The sequence below is a fragment of the Esox lucius genome, chromosome 5, assembly GCF_011004845.1.
Source record: "Esox lucius isolate fEsoLuc1 chromosome 5, fEsoLuc1.pri, whole genome shotgun sequence".
NCBI lineage: Eukaryota > Metazoa > Chordata > Actinopteri > Esociformes > Esocidae > Esox > Esox lucius.
In genome coordinates this window covers 31,556,835-31,573,526 of record NC_047573.1, presented here as the reverse complement: position 1 = coordinate 31,573,526, position 16,692 = coordinate 31,556,835, and the positions used below count along the sequence as shown (strand labels likewise).

Below are 16,692 nucleotides of genomic sequence, written 5' to 3'. Positions count from 1 at the left end.
CCTGGTTACCCAGCAATGGGCTTAGGTAGAGACTCAACAATGCAACATTCTCTGCAGTCTCTGCTGCAGGAGCTTGGGCTCAGATGGAGAGCAGGGCACAGAACTAAATAGGTTAAAAGGGTGTAACCGTTCGTTTCTGTAAATAAGTACACTTGTTCCGAAAGTGAGATTACAGAGGATAACATGGAACAAAAAAAATCTACAAACTGGTATTATTTTCCTTTAGTGCAATTTAATAGGATAAAATAATGGGGGAAATGACCACAAAGTGAATGTAAAATTCCCCTGACGATAACCCAGTTTGGGTAGAAACGCTGTTCTATCAAATTACATACAGTAAGTTGTGTAAAAATATACGCTTCAATATTTGACTGACACAACAGAATTCTAAGTTACTGTTGTGTGGAACTGTTTCACATTGACATGTTTGGACTACTGTATCCAGGACTGTATCCAGGACTGTATCCTGGACTGTATCTGGGACTGTATCTGGGACTGTATCCAGGACTGTATCCTGGACTGTATCCAGGACTGTATCCAGGACTGTATCGTGGACTGTATCCTGGACTGTATCCTGGACTGTATCCTGGACTGTATCTGGGACTGTATCCTGGACTGTATCCTGGACTGTATCCTGGACTGTATCCAGGACTGGATACAGGACTGTATCTGGGACTGTATCCTGGACTGTATCCTGGACTGTATCCAGGACTGTATCCTGGACTGTATCCTGGACTGTATCCTGGACTGCTGATTTTACTGACTGAGGATTTCTGCATAAGTCTAAGGGATTCGTGCTGAACTGGATTCTAAAGCTATGTTCAGCCCATAATTATTACAGGGAACAAATGCAGTGTTATATGGTGAGTGGAGAGAAATGTTGGTCTTAATGATAGGCCTTTTGGGCATCTTCAGAGCTGGAGATGGGCTAACACACCCTGCCACTGGTGGTCAGAAGAGAGGACCCTACTAAACATGGAGGAGCAATACACTGATTCCCATACCCACAACTCGGGATGAGACTTTACGTGACTAAACCCGGGCTTTGATACACAGCAGATATATGATATTCTTAAATGTTTTAACCGTCTGGGTTGGTCCTGGCGATCAGTACCATGCCAATCAAGCATGACAAACAGTTGCCAAACCACCCCTAAATGTCTATTGGGTGGATTCTAAAAGGGAAGGAACATATTTTTGCTAGACATTTGTTTTTACTTTTCATAATGTAATCTTTCCAATCCGGCAAACATTTACCTATTTACATTCATCTCTTTATGGGACACATATTAAAATACTAAACAACAGTGTAATTAATCCAATGAATGTCAGTTTACTATGTTCCTGGTTGATTTGTCTTTTCACTGGAATTGCTCCCAACAGTGTGAATGAGTGGGGCTACTTGGGGTGACTACCCCAGCCCCATATGTCTGTCCGTTCAGTAAGCAAAATTCCATTGGATTGGTGTCTTAATGCACATCAAGTGCACCAGTTTGATTAGCCAAATGCCTTTGTTTAATTTGAAAACAGGGTAAAGAGCAGCAGAAGACCAACATAATCACCTCTGCTAGAGAAAAGTCAAACAGCAACTTGAAGTCAATACATCTGACTTTACTATGTCGGAGAATTTCAAAGGCAGGCAAAACTCCACACTACACACTGTCATATGAAACTTTTAAAAAGGCAAAGTTATTTAGCAGAATCTATGGTGATTTCCTCTTAGAAAACAGCCATGTATCCTTGAAGACGCCAAACACAGCCATAAAACTCAGCCTCAGAAGCTGGGAAAGGTGGTCGCTTCAGGAGTGAATCTCCTTTCCGTTAAAAAGCTTTGGAATCTGCCGCCAGGATGGATTGTTTTACTTTCACCTCCTATCTGGGATATGAGGACATGTCCTGTCTGCTTTGTGAAGATATGTGAAGGATTTCTAAAACGTTGACAGCACACGAGCATCAGGGACTGAACAGAGGCAACAGTGCTATCCTACTTCCCAGAGGACCCCTTAGAAGGCATGAAAAGACAAGCAAGACTTTGCAAAGATTTTGTAGTAGTTAAGAACGAATACACAAGATCCAGAGTCCTCAGTGGACACTGACAGCCTAGACAATGTGATAGCCTTGTGGACTATGTCCCCCAATACCCCAATACCTTCCCCTTAACCTTTATGAGAAGTCTAACAAATGATGTCGAATCCCAGATGTTCTTTATCATGAACATGAAGGGGTATTACTAAGCCTTGTCAAAAAGAGAAACATGTCAATTGAAAGAGAACAGCATGTGCATATTGTAACAGGCCTTCCCCTGTGTCAGTTTGCATGTTATCAAACCAGCCTGAACGAAAGACATTACATCCATTGTTCATCAATAAACAAAGATCAAGTTCATTGGGTTTCTTTATAGCTGATTGTAGAGGAACTAGTGGAAAGAAATTGTAGGCTGATAATCCAAAACAAAAGGGAAAAACTTAAAAATGCCTTATGACTGTACTTCAGGTCTTGTACCACATAAGCAACCAAAATATAAGCTTGTTTTAATCCACTCTTGCCCAAACAAAATGCTACAGAAAGAATTTAGAACCTAAATCATTGAAAAACTTGAATATTATAAATCATGGATGGTTAGTCATTGCTTCACAAGGTCTGAATATTAATATGATAGTGACAAGCTAAAGAATCAGCCTTGATTTAAAGTGTTAACCAAACATTTCTAACTGAGTATAGTCCTCCTTTTCACTGCACAGAGGGCTGGCACCAATACCATATACTTGTATAACCAACGGTTATGGATGAAAATGAGTGTGGTCAAGTCTGTTTCTGCTGTAACAGGGACTCAAGAACATGACTCAACTTTGTTGCTGCTGAAACATCTTTGAGGTGTTTCAACAAACGAGACTATGCAGAAGCAACGCCCCCTCCTAGCAGCTGCACCACACGATCACTGTGTGACAAGCAGGAGATATATATATACACATCTCCCAAAAAAATTAAGAGACCACTGCACCTTTTTCTTTCCATTCCAAAAAATCTGAAAAGGAAAGTTTTGAGAGAGGAACAGAAGCATTCAATTTGCAGTGGTTTCTACATTTTAACCCTTCGGTTCCTCATTCAAAACCTTCCTTTTTGACTTTTTGGGAAAAGGAAGAAAAAGGTGTAGTGGTCTCTTAATCTTTTCTGGAGCTGTATATATATATATACACAGTTGTGCTCATGAATTTGCATACCCTGGCAGAAATTGTGAAATGTCTTTTATTTAAGGATAGTGATCATATGAAGCCATTTATTATCAAATAGTTGTTTGGCTCCTTTTTAAATAATTAAAACAGAAATCAACCAAATGGCACTGATCAAAAGTTTACATAACCTTGAATGTTTGGCTTTATTACCGACACACACAGATAGAAATGGCAATTAAAGCTGAATTTCCCACACCTGTGGCTTTTTAAATTGAAATTAGTGTCTGCATATAAATAGTCAATGAGTTTGTTAGCTCTCACGTGGATGCACTGAGCAGGCTAGATACTGAGCCATGGGGAGCAGAAAAGAACTGCCAAAAGACCTGCGTAACAAGGTAATGGAACTTTATAAAGATGGAAAAGAATATAAAAAGATATCCAAAGCCTTGCAAATCCCAGTCAGTACTGTTCAATTATTAACTGTTCATTTATTAAGAAGTGTACAATTCTGGGATCTCTTGATACTAAGCCAAGGTCAGGTAAACCAAGAAAGACAGAAAAAATTGTTCGGGATACAAAGAAAAACCCACAGGTAACCTCAGGAGAAATACTGTCTGCTCTGGAAAAAGACAGTGTGGTTGTTTCAAGGAGCACAATACGATGATACTTGAATAAAATGAGCTGCATGGTCGAGTTGCCAGAAAAAAGCCTTTACAACGCCAATGCCACAAAAAAGCCTGCTCACTAACGTTTGGGGAGGGGGGGGGCCTTACAGACATGGGGAATCTTGTGAAAATGTATGGCAAAATGAATGCAGCATGTTATAAGAAAATACTGGAAGACAATTAGCATTCTTCTGCACGAAAGCTGTGCATGGGACGGCCTTGGACTTTCCAGCATGACAATGACCCTAAGCACAAGGCCAAGTTGACCCTCTAGTGGTTATAGCAGAAAAAGGTGAAGGTTCTGGAGTGGCCATCACAGTCTCCTGACCTTAATACCATCGAGCCACTCTGGGGAGATCTCAAATTTGTGGTTCATGCAAGACGACCAAAGACTTTGCATGACCTGGAGGCATTTTGCCATAACAAATGGGCAGCTATACCACCTTCAAGAATTCGGGGCCTCATAGACAACTATTACAAAAGACTGCATGCTGTCTTTTTTCTAAAGGGGCCAATACACCGTATTAAGAACTAAGGGTATGCAGACTTTTGTTTTTCTTTGTTTGTGCCCTTGTTTTCAGAATGTGCCCTTCTGTTATTTCTTTGTTGAATATGAATCACATAAGAAATAAAAGACGTGTTTTGCCTGCTCACTGCTCATTTTCTTTACAAATAGTACATATATTATCAATACTCCAAGGGTATGAAAACTTTTGAGCACAACTATATATATATATACATATATACACATGCTTAGAACAGTTTTTATGGCCTGAAATATCAGGTGTTGTTTATGTGCAAAGAAATTTGGTTAGCCCCCTTTAATTCCACTTCTGATTGAATAAGGAAAAAAAATCGTATTAATATGCATCTTAAAAATGTGTCCTTTAAGTGTAAAAATAGTTATAAACACAGTAATGATGTGGAGATATTTTCCATTTTGTAACCTCTCCTACTGTAAGGGTATCTACCCAAAAATGAATATAGGGATAAAAGGAAAGAAATTGCTAAAGAAATATTCGCTGGAGGCGCGCGTGTGCCAGTGTGTGCACGCACACACACACACACACACACACACACACACACGTGGCCACATCACAAAAGAACTCTACTATTATAGCAATTATGGAGCACGTTTCTAAGTTGAGCGTTGTACCCCATCATTCTGTCCTATGTAAACTATATGGGACCGACCAACGTTGAGGGAGACTCCTCCCACTGCATCAAGTCCTTTCATTTGACCATGTTTCATCTTGAACTAGGACGTAGGATACAGGCAAGGCTGCAAATAGATCAGTACCATAATGACTGGTGTGTCTGTACTCTGTCTGTCTGACTATGAACAGTGCCCATCCCAAAGCAGGGCGTTTACACAGACCCACTGGGGTTTTTATTTCAACTTGTTTTACCTTACAAGTCCACAGGCCTGTGATCAGCTACTAGTTAGATGAAGGTCCTTTAAAAGGAGTTCCCTCTTGAACACTCTGCCTGACAATTTCCATTACATAGGTTGGAATTACTGGCCTTATCCTAGAGTGTCTGGAAAAAAGCTAATGGAAAAAGCAATTCAAATTACCTAGTAATAACCTACTAAAAACATAATGTTCTAGAATAATCCACCAATCCAATGATATTGGTGGATTGTCTGTTTTGGGGATTTTATACCAAATTGTTGTCAACACATTATTAATTATTCCACGTCCATAATAGTTTCTTAGTTTCCATTATAGCCCTGATGCTGTTCAAGTTCTTGACTGTGTTTCTTTACGGTGTGGTCCTGAACTGGAAGGGAACCAGAGTGATGGTAAAGTAATTGCTTCCATGTCCAGGCAGGGGAATAACTTGATATCAGATGTAAATATTGGAATCTCATTTCTTGTTTGGAGGGTGGACAGTCACTTGCCTCACTTATTTGTATTGTTTTGTTTGCAAGGCTTTTATTAGCAGTAGGAATCAGATAAAGAAAGATAAAGTGGAGACACAGAGGTAAAGGGAAACAACGGCTTCACACTTATTTTTGAATTTCATTGAAAACAAAACTTGATTAATCCAACAATTGGTTCCATTGTGGTCAATCCAGTGAATTGATCTGAATAAATGACTTTCCGACTCCTATCCACCTCCTCCCTCCCCTCCGCCAAGACATCTGAAGTCGTGGTGAAAGGTGCCTAAATGGAAGAATGTATGTCAATTTAGCACACACAGTTATCCCAAGCCACTTAACAGTTGCTCTTATCCAAAGCGAGTTAGTGCATTCATCTTCAGATAGCTACTATGTTTTATTAACATAAGCTTGCTTCATGGTATTCAACTCACCATGAATGTATTCAATATATATCGGGCAATGCCCACATTATTCAGACATATTTCAGAATGTAATTATGTCTTCTTAGAGTCTACTTTTATTTCCCTTTTGTTTTCTATTAGGTTTAAAAAAAAATCTGCTAAAAGAACTAAGTAGGTTAATGTGTATATGATTGTTTTTCAGCTTCTTGTTATTACAAAAATAACATTAAAATAATTTCATACACTATTTTCTTCACATTCTGTTGTTAGTTGTTAGTTTTTGCCATCAAGTTACACATAAAAACATCTAGTGACAAAGCGAAAATATGTTTTTAGAAATGTTAGCCAATTTCTTTTAAAATTGCAATATCTTATGTAAGTATTGAGCTCAGATGCATCCATATTTAGAAGTAAAAATGTGGACAATTTTTACTTCGAAATATGTTTTCTATTCTTCGTCATTATGGTCTGATGATTGATGTCAAAAAAAATTTCAAACAACTATAAATGAATAATTGATCAAATGATATAAAAAACACAAAAACATTTGGATATAGGAAGATTTGACTACTGAAGGCATTGCATGTAAAGATTTGCAGAGTTACTAACTACAGTGTAGTTAACAGTTTGATGGTTGCTTGATGTGGTGGTCCTGTTAGTATCTGTGGAACAGATGGCTGGTTGTACAAAGCACTATGAAATCATGTTAACCAAAGAATGAGGCAAGCAGCTAGCAGATGGAACAAACACAACTGCCTTTATATTGCTACAAAAGTCACGGAAAATGTTCTCTGTAATAACCACTGGTCAGTTCCAATAATAAAAGTTTTTTTATTACACAATACTTTAAGTGGTTTTATTACACAATACTTTAAGGGGTTTTATTAAACAATACTTTAAGGGGTTTTATTACCCAATACTTTAAGGGGTTTTATTACACAATACTTTAAGGGGTTTTAAAACAAACAAAATACTGGAGGGTGGAGCAAACAGATAAGCAAGCCAAACATTGGAATGGATTTTGACTGAGACACGCATGTACACAAGCGCCTGCACGCGTACAGTACGGACACACTCACAGGACTGCTGTGCCTTGGAGCGGCTGGAGAACTTGTCGGACTCGCACCACACCGTGACGCCGTCGTCCAGCAGCTTCAACACGCGTCTCCTCTGCCAGCGCGGGGAACGCACCTTCACCATGCTGGAGCCCTTCAGCATCACCTTCACGTCCTCGTCCTCCTCCACACCTGGGAACACAGAGAGGAGGATAGAGAGGGAAGGAGGAAATGATAGGGAGAGACAAGGGGAGGGAGAAAGAGAGAAGAGTACAACAAGTAAGACAGAAGGCAATGGTGCGTGGAAAGTTACAGGGAAAAGTGGAAAGAGATTAATGACAAAGAAAGAGAGGGAGAGGAAGAGAAATGTATAGGAAGATAAATGTATAGGAAGAGAAATGTATAGGAAGAGAAATGTATAGGAAGAGAAATGTATAGGAAGATAAATGTATAGGAAGAGAAATGTATAGGAAGAGAGTGACAATAACAGAGGAAGAGGGACAGCAAAGGAGAATGAGCTCAGTCAGCTAGGTGCTTGGGAATAGCAACTGAAGCTGTAACGTCTGATTCATAAGGACACATAATCAAATAAAAGAATTGCTAGTACTAAGAAAAGTTGCCCTAAAAATAAACCACCCATTGTCTGACAGCAGTTAACCACAGGACATCCTAAGAGGTCAAAAACCATTGATCTTTTTAAAACTGTACTTTAAATTACACAGTGGTACACTGTAGCTAACAATTCTTGGAGTTCTTACTTAAACTACTGAAAGTCTTCACCGCTCACATCCGTTGTAGCTTTCAAATTTTACTACAGTAAATTTGTATACAATCTAACGATTAACAAAATAGGGAATATCTACTATAGACGTAAAAAAAAAATATATATATTTCTAATATTATACAAAACAAACAACGACGATTGATCAATTATTATTCCTATTATTCCACTCTAATACTTAAGTCTACAGGCTAATACTGTGTGGATGTCACATCGCTGGATCGGCCTTCCTCCCCCATCCAGCATTCGGCGTCGCCCTCCTACTGACACCTATTCCAGCCACCAGGGATGAGCGAGGTCCCATGAGCACATGAACTAGGCATGAGCCACCTGCGTGTCATTTGGGAAAAAGGGGGGGGTATTTAGGCTGTAGGATAGGACTGTAGTGCTGTGTCAGTTATTCTCTCTGTACGTTAGAGGACGGGTGTCGCAGTCTGTGCCAGTGCTCCAAGTCTACAACAGGTTACGGGTGTTCCGGTTTTTGTTTGGTTTGTTCTACTAGGTTCAGGTTCAGGCCAAGGGCTGGTGTTTTGTTTCTCTGTTTTTTGCATGTTAGATTTCTGTTGGGAACTGCCATTAAAAACATGTATTCAGAGAAGACCTTGTTTGTGTCCTGGCGTTTGCTTCCACCCATCTCAACCATTACAGTGGAATGAAATTTGACAGCAATTAAAGCTGTGTATCGTTTTAAATTAGTTGACACCAACATTGCACAGCTCTAGGAGTAACATACTTCCATCTATCCATATCGGCTATCTTGTTGAAGCATGGTCACAGACACACAGTGACAGTCAGCGGTCACATCAGAAACGATTCAAAACAATCTGCTTGGGCCACTATCTTCCTGATGGAATGTAATTGTGCAGACAACATAATACCTCATTTTGGTAGTGTTTCCAAAAATACCAAAGTTGTTGACCAGAGATTTGTGCATATTTCCTCAACAACTTTTGACCAGCGGCTCTGTTGACACTGCCTGTAAGTAGACTGATATCAGTCTTGTGATGGTGAATATACTGACCCTGGGAGGTTAATGGTGAATGGTGGCACTATGAAGAGTTGGATGCTTTAGGGGCCCCAGCAGGGTCATATCAAATCAAGAGGTCCAGCGGTTGATGAGGGAGTGTGGCATGGCTTCAAATTACACATTGATTCATGGGGGTGACCGGCAGCCAAGAAGAATGCATATCATACATTCTGGGATTTGACCGGCAGCCAAAAAGTTACTGTCATACATTCTGGGATTTGTCAAATGACTGTATGTAATAAAAACCCTGTGCAATATAGGGTTTACATTACATGGAGAGGGGGCAGAAGGACATCTGGCATCACCATGCTGTGCCAGTGAATGAAAATACATGGAATATAATGGAAATAAATGATTTCATGTTATATTTGACATTAATTGTTTTACATACAGTGCCTTGCAAAATTATGAAAACCCTCGACCAGTTCGCTCACTTTGCTAAATTACAAATGGTACATGGACACTTATAATCAATTACAGCAAGGTGACATTGGTTTTATGTTGGGAAATTAACTGAAATATACTTATCAAGACAAAGACATACTGTGTTTTATTGTAAATTATGGAGCCAAGGTTGACTTGGAATAATATAAATGCAGGATATTTTCCAAGTATGTCCTTTAGACCAGGGTATCACAGCCCCCTAATTACCACCCATAGAAAAACTAAAGATGTTTGCTGGTCTCCGATCCCATTCTGGTGTTCTACTAACTCATACCATTGTGGTCTTAATCAAGACACCAGGTAGAATAACTGTTATATTATAATACTGTTTAAAACACATATCAACCCCTCTATTTGAAGAGCTGCTGGGTGTGGAGTCACTTGATCCAACTGTGTACCACACCTAAGCTTTACAAGGTATTGTCCTCTAACTTACGCTTAGGCTACAACGTGGTTTAAGTGGAGCTCGGGTGGGGCCCTGCACAACAGTAACTCTCCTGATGGATGGTTGGGCAACTTCCATAGATGATGCAGAACAACCAAATTGAATGAAAGTGAGACCAAATACACCAGATTTGTTGCTGGAAAAATTCATAAGGTAGGTAAAGTGGCTAGAGATGTTAATCTACAAACATTTATCAGGGGGGTAGAGCTGGGTATCGGGACTGATCCCCCAATTTGATGTTGATTTAATTTGGATAGTAATAATTATGCGTACAATTATTAGTTACAAATGTCTTTATAATGCTGCTAGCTTGATACATTTTTCTTTGCAAACCTAAAACAAACAGCTGTTGGACGCAGCACTGTGCTGGAAGACCTTATGAGACCAATGATGTTGTAGAAGTCTGCCGGAAACCGTTTGACTGAACGATACAGTTGAAAGAGTCACTACAGGCTCGTTACTCTCGATTCAGTAAAAGATAATGAATCGTTCAAAACCTGCACGTGACTGTTGACAGCAGAGATGCTGAGATACCTGGCTGCTCCTCCTTGACCGTTTTAGGATCTATGGCATACAATTCCATCAGGTAGTGATGGGAAATCAAGGCTTTCTGAAGCATTCAAAGCATTCGTCAAACTGGGCTGAAAAACTGTTAATTGTCTCAAGGCTTTTGAACTCTGCTGGTCAGGAATTAATGTTCAATGTCTTTTTCTATTTTATCCCAGAAGACTTCGTGGCACAGTGGTTAGACATGTGCATTGCAGAGGGGAATTAAAATGCACATTCTTCATCTGCATCTGTCCCCATGCTCTATATATTGAGCCATTGGCCAGTGGATGATTTAATGAAATTTGAAAAGCCAATTCTAAGAATAGTCTACAGTATTTATATAACGGCCTGTTATTGATAATGCATAATATGCAGCACAAACCTGAAATTAATTAGTGAATTTCATTAGTTCAAGACTTGATAATCAGGTGGTAGTCTAATCTATCAGACAATAGGTAACCATCCGTTGCTTCAAACGTCATAAATCACGTGGCGTCGTTGCTCCGAAGCAAGCCTCCGCCCTTTCGCTTCGAGCACGATGGGTTGAAATTTCGAAGCAAGCGAAAGCGTTTGTGCCTCACTACCACCGGGTAACTAGGTCAGCAGCTGGTGTAAAGGCAGGTCCAGCAACTTCTGCTTCTTTAAGCACATGGCTGGTCGTAGTGTTATGGTGGGGGAAATGCAATGCGACTCACATGATCAAGCAAGCTTGCGATCGCTGGAAGTTTGAGAGCAGCCTGCGAAGCTATGGTTGATTCACAAATCGCACACTACTGTATATAGCTATTTCTGATAAATTTTCCATGAAACCCTTGCACAGTGCAAGAGGGGTTCCCATCGATTTTCTCGTGTTTTCACTTGACGAAGTTATCGTCACCTATATTAATTGTTATTGCATCAATGTAATTCGCGTAGAGATATTCCCAATTTCCCACAACTTGGAACAGTGTAATGATTTGAACTAACATGCTGTTAAACAGAATTCACAGACAAGTAAGAGGATAAACAACGTGGAATCACGATTCAGGTCATGAATGCCTACTCTCCACTGCTATATAGGGGGAAAAAACCTGTTTAGTGCTTTGAAAAGCTCTGACACAAGTCTTCAGGTAGTCTGTTGCAGAAAACAGTGGGCCAGTGCAGTGATGTGGAGAGCTCCTGCTTAAGTCAAACACTGACTATGTTCACAGAGACATACAGCATGTACAGTACCTGGATCCTTTTAACTGGTGAACACAAGTTAGTTTGTTGGTTTTGTCATGAAATGGACCACCGCAAGTGGACCTCCACCGGCTTTTAACCCAGACATGTTCCATTCAAGCTTTAGACAATGCTTTCCCTGTGAAATGTGACGATACTTTGAAATGAAATGAATGGCATTTGAATGCTGAAAAGAGGATCAGCCTAGCTACTGAGTGCACCTTTTAATTTGTTTTTACAGTTATTTTATCAGGTAAGTATTCAAAAAGCACATTTTTATTTACAGCAACGTCCTGGGAGCACTTTAGGTTACGTGACCGACTCAGGGTTATGTGACCGACTCAGGGTTAAGTGACCGACTCAGGGTTACGTGACCGACTCAGGGTTAAGTGACCGACTCAGGGTTAAGTGACCGACTCAGGGTTATTTGACCGACTCAGGGTTAAGTGACAGACTCAGGGTTAAGTGACAGACTCAGGGTTAAGTGACCGACTCAGGGTTGTTTGACCGACTCAGGGTTAAGTGACAGACTCAGGGTTAAGTGACAGACTCAGGGTTACGTGACCGACTCAGGGTTATTTGACCGACTCAGGGTTAAGTAACTGGCTCAGGGTTAAGTGACCGACTCAGGGTTAAGTGACCGACTCAGGGTTAAGTGACAGACTCAGGGTTAAGTGACAGACTCAGGGTTAAGTGACAGACTCAGGGTTAAGTGACTGGCTCAAACTTTGTCGCTAGGAGATTAGAACCATGCAGCAACCTTTTCTTTACTGGCTCTACGATCTTGAACACTGGGCTATCCTGCAGGGAAATTATAATGACAAACTGGACTGTATGTTGCCGTTGGTCCTTGTCTCTCAGACGCAACAATTCTAAGCACCTTAAACTCGGCTTAACTTAAAAGTGTAAAAAAAGATGCCAGATGTGCACCCAGACACACACAGAAACACTATCAGAAAAAAATTTTTTTACACCCTGTCCGTTGTGAAATAACTACAAACGCAAGTGTAAGAAACAACTATATATAGCCAACAGTTCAATGGTGGTGACATGACCTTGGCTGGATCAGTGTCAACCTGCCTAGAGTTAAGAAAGCTACAGCTTGTTCAGGATCCTTAGCCTTGGTTTTTGCAGTGCCTTCAATTTCCACGACTGATCAAAACACTGCAGTTCATGGTTCTCTCTTGTGAACAACAGACTTTTGGTTAATAATAGGTTTTCAACATTAAATTCAATAAAACCAAATCATTATAATCACAATACATATCAAATTATGAAAAATGCTATATGTATTGTATCGGCACGTTTTGTGATATCTACCTACAACTCTAAAGCAAAATGATTAAAATTAAAATATTTCCAGTTGACACTACCCTCCATGAAATGTGTTCCCCAGCCCAGATTTAAATGCATCCTGCACTACTTCCCTAAAATGCTTCACTGGTTACATCCTACTCCAGTTTTTTTCCCAAGCCACTAATTAGTGCCTGTCTTCTGTGGTGGGTGGGGAAGGGAAGAGATTATCACCCCCCCACACCCCCACAGACATGCCACACATACAGTACATTTTGCACTTATTTAATTTTCCTCTAAGATAGTTACAACATAAACTTTAATGAACACATGTACATCCAGGGCTGGAATACATGTGGACACAAAAAACATACAGACACACACTTATTGAATTGCCTAAAGTCTATCAGTCCAATGGTCCACTGAAAGACATAAAGGTCAACTCAAAATCTACATCAACCTTTCTTTAATTAACTGACTGCTGCCACCAAAGCAACAATCTGCCCTGTGATAGTTCTCACATTCAACAGTTTTTTTTATCTTTGTTCCTTAGGTGAATTATAAAAACTGTTAATATAACTTTTAAAATTAGTAATGTGTTATTCTGGTAACTGTATATGCAGAAATATATCTTTATCTCAACAATGCTAGGCTATATAAATCAAATACACTGTGTAACAGATGGCCTGCTTCACGTTTCTCTAAACAGTGAAACAAAACAAAAACCCTGATAAGTTTAAATCCGTGGAAGTGGAAATGACGACCCAATGCTTTAGATTTAAACATCCACGGGGAAATGACTGTGTCCATCTGTGACTAGATGTTTGTCAATAATAATACCAGCTGCGTCCAGTTTCACAGGGAAGGTAGCAGATTTTAAGCGCACTGGTTCCCCTGTGTTCTCTCAGGTGCACTTGGAAGTTCACGCTTGAAAAAACAGAAGAACACAGTACACAGTTAGGCCTTTTAAAATTCAGCGGTCTTTAATCGTCATCATGCCAGTTCATGGATTCCACGTAGCAAATTTCCACCCTACTATGGGAATGTATTTAAGCATGGCCAACCCAAGCCTGAACTAGAGTTAAATCAGATGTGAAACAGAATCTTTTGAGTCAGAAGAATCCTTAGTCATGATGAATAGGCATACTCCCTACAAATATTAGTGTTGTAATGTGATACTCTCTTTAATTTGTACTTCTCTGTGTTATCTAAAAAAACAGAAAATACTTTTTTTAATCTCATACAGGCTGACCTGGTAAAAAAAATATTACTGTAAAAACGTTTTTGATTAATGAATCCAGAGAATGTGTTCACCAATATCAACTTGGTGGTAAATATTGATAGAATAATCTCCATATAAAAGTAAACTTGGAGTCACAAGACATATATTGAATCCATGACAAGGGTGATGTCTGCACAGTGGTATATGGTTCAACCAGTGCTTTATTCTCCCACACCAAAGTCATGTGCCTTCACAGAAGGTTTCCTCAGGTCCTGCATCCTGTTCAAACAAACACTATTTTGCCTTCACAGGTTTCCTCGTGTTGTGTGGTCCTCCCACTACAATTCACAAAAAGCATGCAATTTAATAGTCAACAGAACTTTATGATAAACATCACAGGGTGGCATAAGAGCACAGTGATGACCTTGACGCTCCTTTTCAATACATTTAAAGGGTCTTATTCTAATTACATGACGATTGACGGTTGGCTTTTGTTTCTGAAATAACGAGAATCTTGCTCTTATCCATTATTATAGTATCCTGTAAACTAGGCTACCCAAACAGGTGGGATGATTACCCACCCCAGGATCACAGCTATGCACACACTGGGATGGCACCGGAACAAGTGGATGAACAAAGACCTTATTGACAATTTCATTGCGGAGGACAATGTACCACACACAGACACACACACACCAACGTCAACCAAAGGTTTCCCTCAAACCCCTAATGGGCCCAGCTGGAGTCCAATGTTGCACAAGAGATGTGGCAGGGCAAATCTAATCCTAAATAGTTCAAGTCTAATCCTATGTACAAAGCTCTTGAACCCTATGCATGATTACTTCGGTAAGTCCCCTTACTGTTAATGGTAAGAATACACATAGTCACAAACAGTCCCCATAAATAGTCATTAGTCTATTCATACCTTTGCATATTTCCAGACAATTTTTCCATCTGTCCAAATGAAATTGGATGATGGCAATGTTTCAGATGTAGATACAGCATTCGACTAAATGGAAATTAAACTTGCTAATTTGTCAGACGCTTTCACACCAACACATTTTTCTGTTGCTCACAGCCACAAGTGTTTGACCATTGTGGTCTGGCAATGCCTAGGAAGGGAGCAGAGGACTTTCCTTTCAAGCCCCTCTCATGCAGGGCAGCACCTGGGCGTTGTTGACCATGGCAGACAGACCTCCCACACTGTCCATGGTTACCTAAGGACAACAGAAGTGCCGTGGCTATAGTGTTTTTATAGATAGTCTATAGATATAAATAGCCTTTACCCCATAATGTGCCAACGCCACTGATGTTAGCCTATTATTAACCTTGTCCCCAGGCTATTTTGCACATTGGGATATCATTTATTTAAAATGGGACTTAGTGAGAGTGACCATAACATTCTAGTGAGTGACCTTACTAAGTATGGGAGAGTTCATTTCAAATAGCCAGGTGCTCGATTGGTAGAGATACTGCCAACGGAATAGTTTCAAATGTGCAAAACACCACCCTACTTCGACCACGCAAAACAAACTAGCCCCATTTATACTCTGGGAGTTGTGGGTCCAAATAGAAGACACATACACATGCAAAATGATGACTCTGTGTACCTTCAGTCATAGCTGGACCTCAGATGCACGACAGTGCATCAAGACTGAGACCTTTTTATTTGTTTTAACTTCTCTTGTTTAGCAAAGATTTATAGAAGTTTTGATGTGCCTGCCCGGCACAAACGTTTAAGACGTGAGTTATTTCACTTGCTGCCAAGCCATTTCTGTAAAATCTCATTTTACGTTATGAGGACGCTGTAAAATAGGCCTGTGCTGTCAATCTGATTGGGTTTCAGGCATGTCAAACACCCACCTGCACAGCCAATCAGTGTGCTAGGACATTTTGTTGTTTTACCTCAATGAAAAAGGTGTTTGTTGCAAGAAAGACTGGGCCTTCATGTTTTCAGCAAACAAAGAAATAAAGGGGTGTTCAACAACAATGAGGAAATCATGAGAAAGGCTTATCAAGAAAAACTGCCAAACAGTGGTGTGCTTGCATTGAAGCATAACCACACAAGTAATGTATTAGAATGGAAACATCTGTGTCAGCGTGTTTGTTGGTTTCAACATCACATTCTGACTGGGTATGACTTTAAGTGGCGGATTTAATTGAATCAGCAATAAATACATAAAAGGGCTAAGAAACTAACCTCACAGATGGGTAAGGGCACCAGCATACCAGGATCTTTCTATTTGCTAACAAGGCCAAATGTGAAGTGGTGGTCCAGCAGGCTCTTTGAGAAATTGTGCAAGAGTTTCAGGGAAAAAGAATATCCAACTGCTGCTACCCCTACTTGTAGGCACACTAAATACATCAAAATGATGTTGTATCCCTGCCCATAAAGTTTAAGGTTAAATTGTTATATGCATAGGATTAGGATAGATATAAAGAAAAATATACAAAAAAATGTACTCAGTACGAGTATGAGTATTACTGGTGAACATCCAAGCTATTGTTATTCCCTATCATTATTCCTTAGTATTACTTATTTGTTATGAGCC

General features: G+C 39.9%; 1 protein-coding gene across 5 annotated transcripts in view; it reads right to left on the bottom strand.

Moving 5' to 3' along the window:
- plcd3b (phospholipase C, delta 3b) overlaps positions 1-16,692 on the bottom strand; it is a 33,827-nt gene that overhangs the window by 16,240 nt on the left and 895 nt on the right. Inside the window, exons 2-3 of one of the 5 annotated variants that reach the window (XM_020046498.2) lie at positions 8,149-8,290; positions 7,204-7,371 (exon numbers count right to left, since the gene is read on the bottom strand). In XM_020046498.2, the coding sequence (XP_019902057.1) occupies positions 7,204-7,371; positions 8,149-8,206 (226 nt within the window). In that variant the 5' untranslated portion in view covers positions 8,207-8,290. Of the gene's footprint in view, positions 1-7,203; positions 7,372-7,937; positions 8,084-8,138; positions 8,291-16,692 lie in introns of those variants that run through there. The other 4 variants (XM_020046499.2, XM_034292260.1, XM_034292261.1 and 1 more) reach the window with 4 other exon arrangements.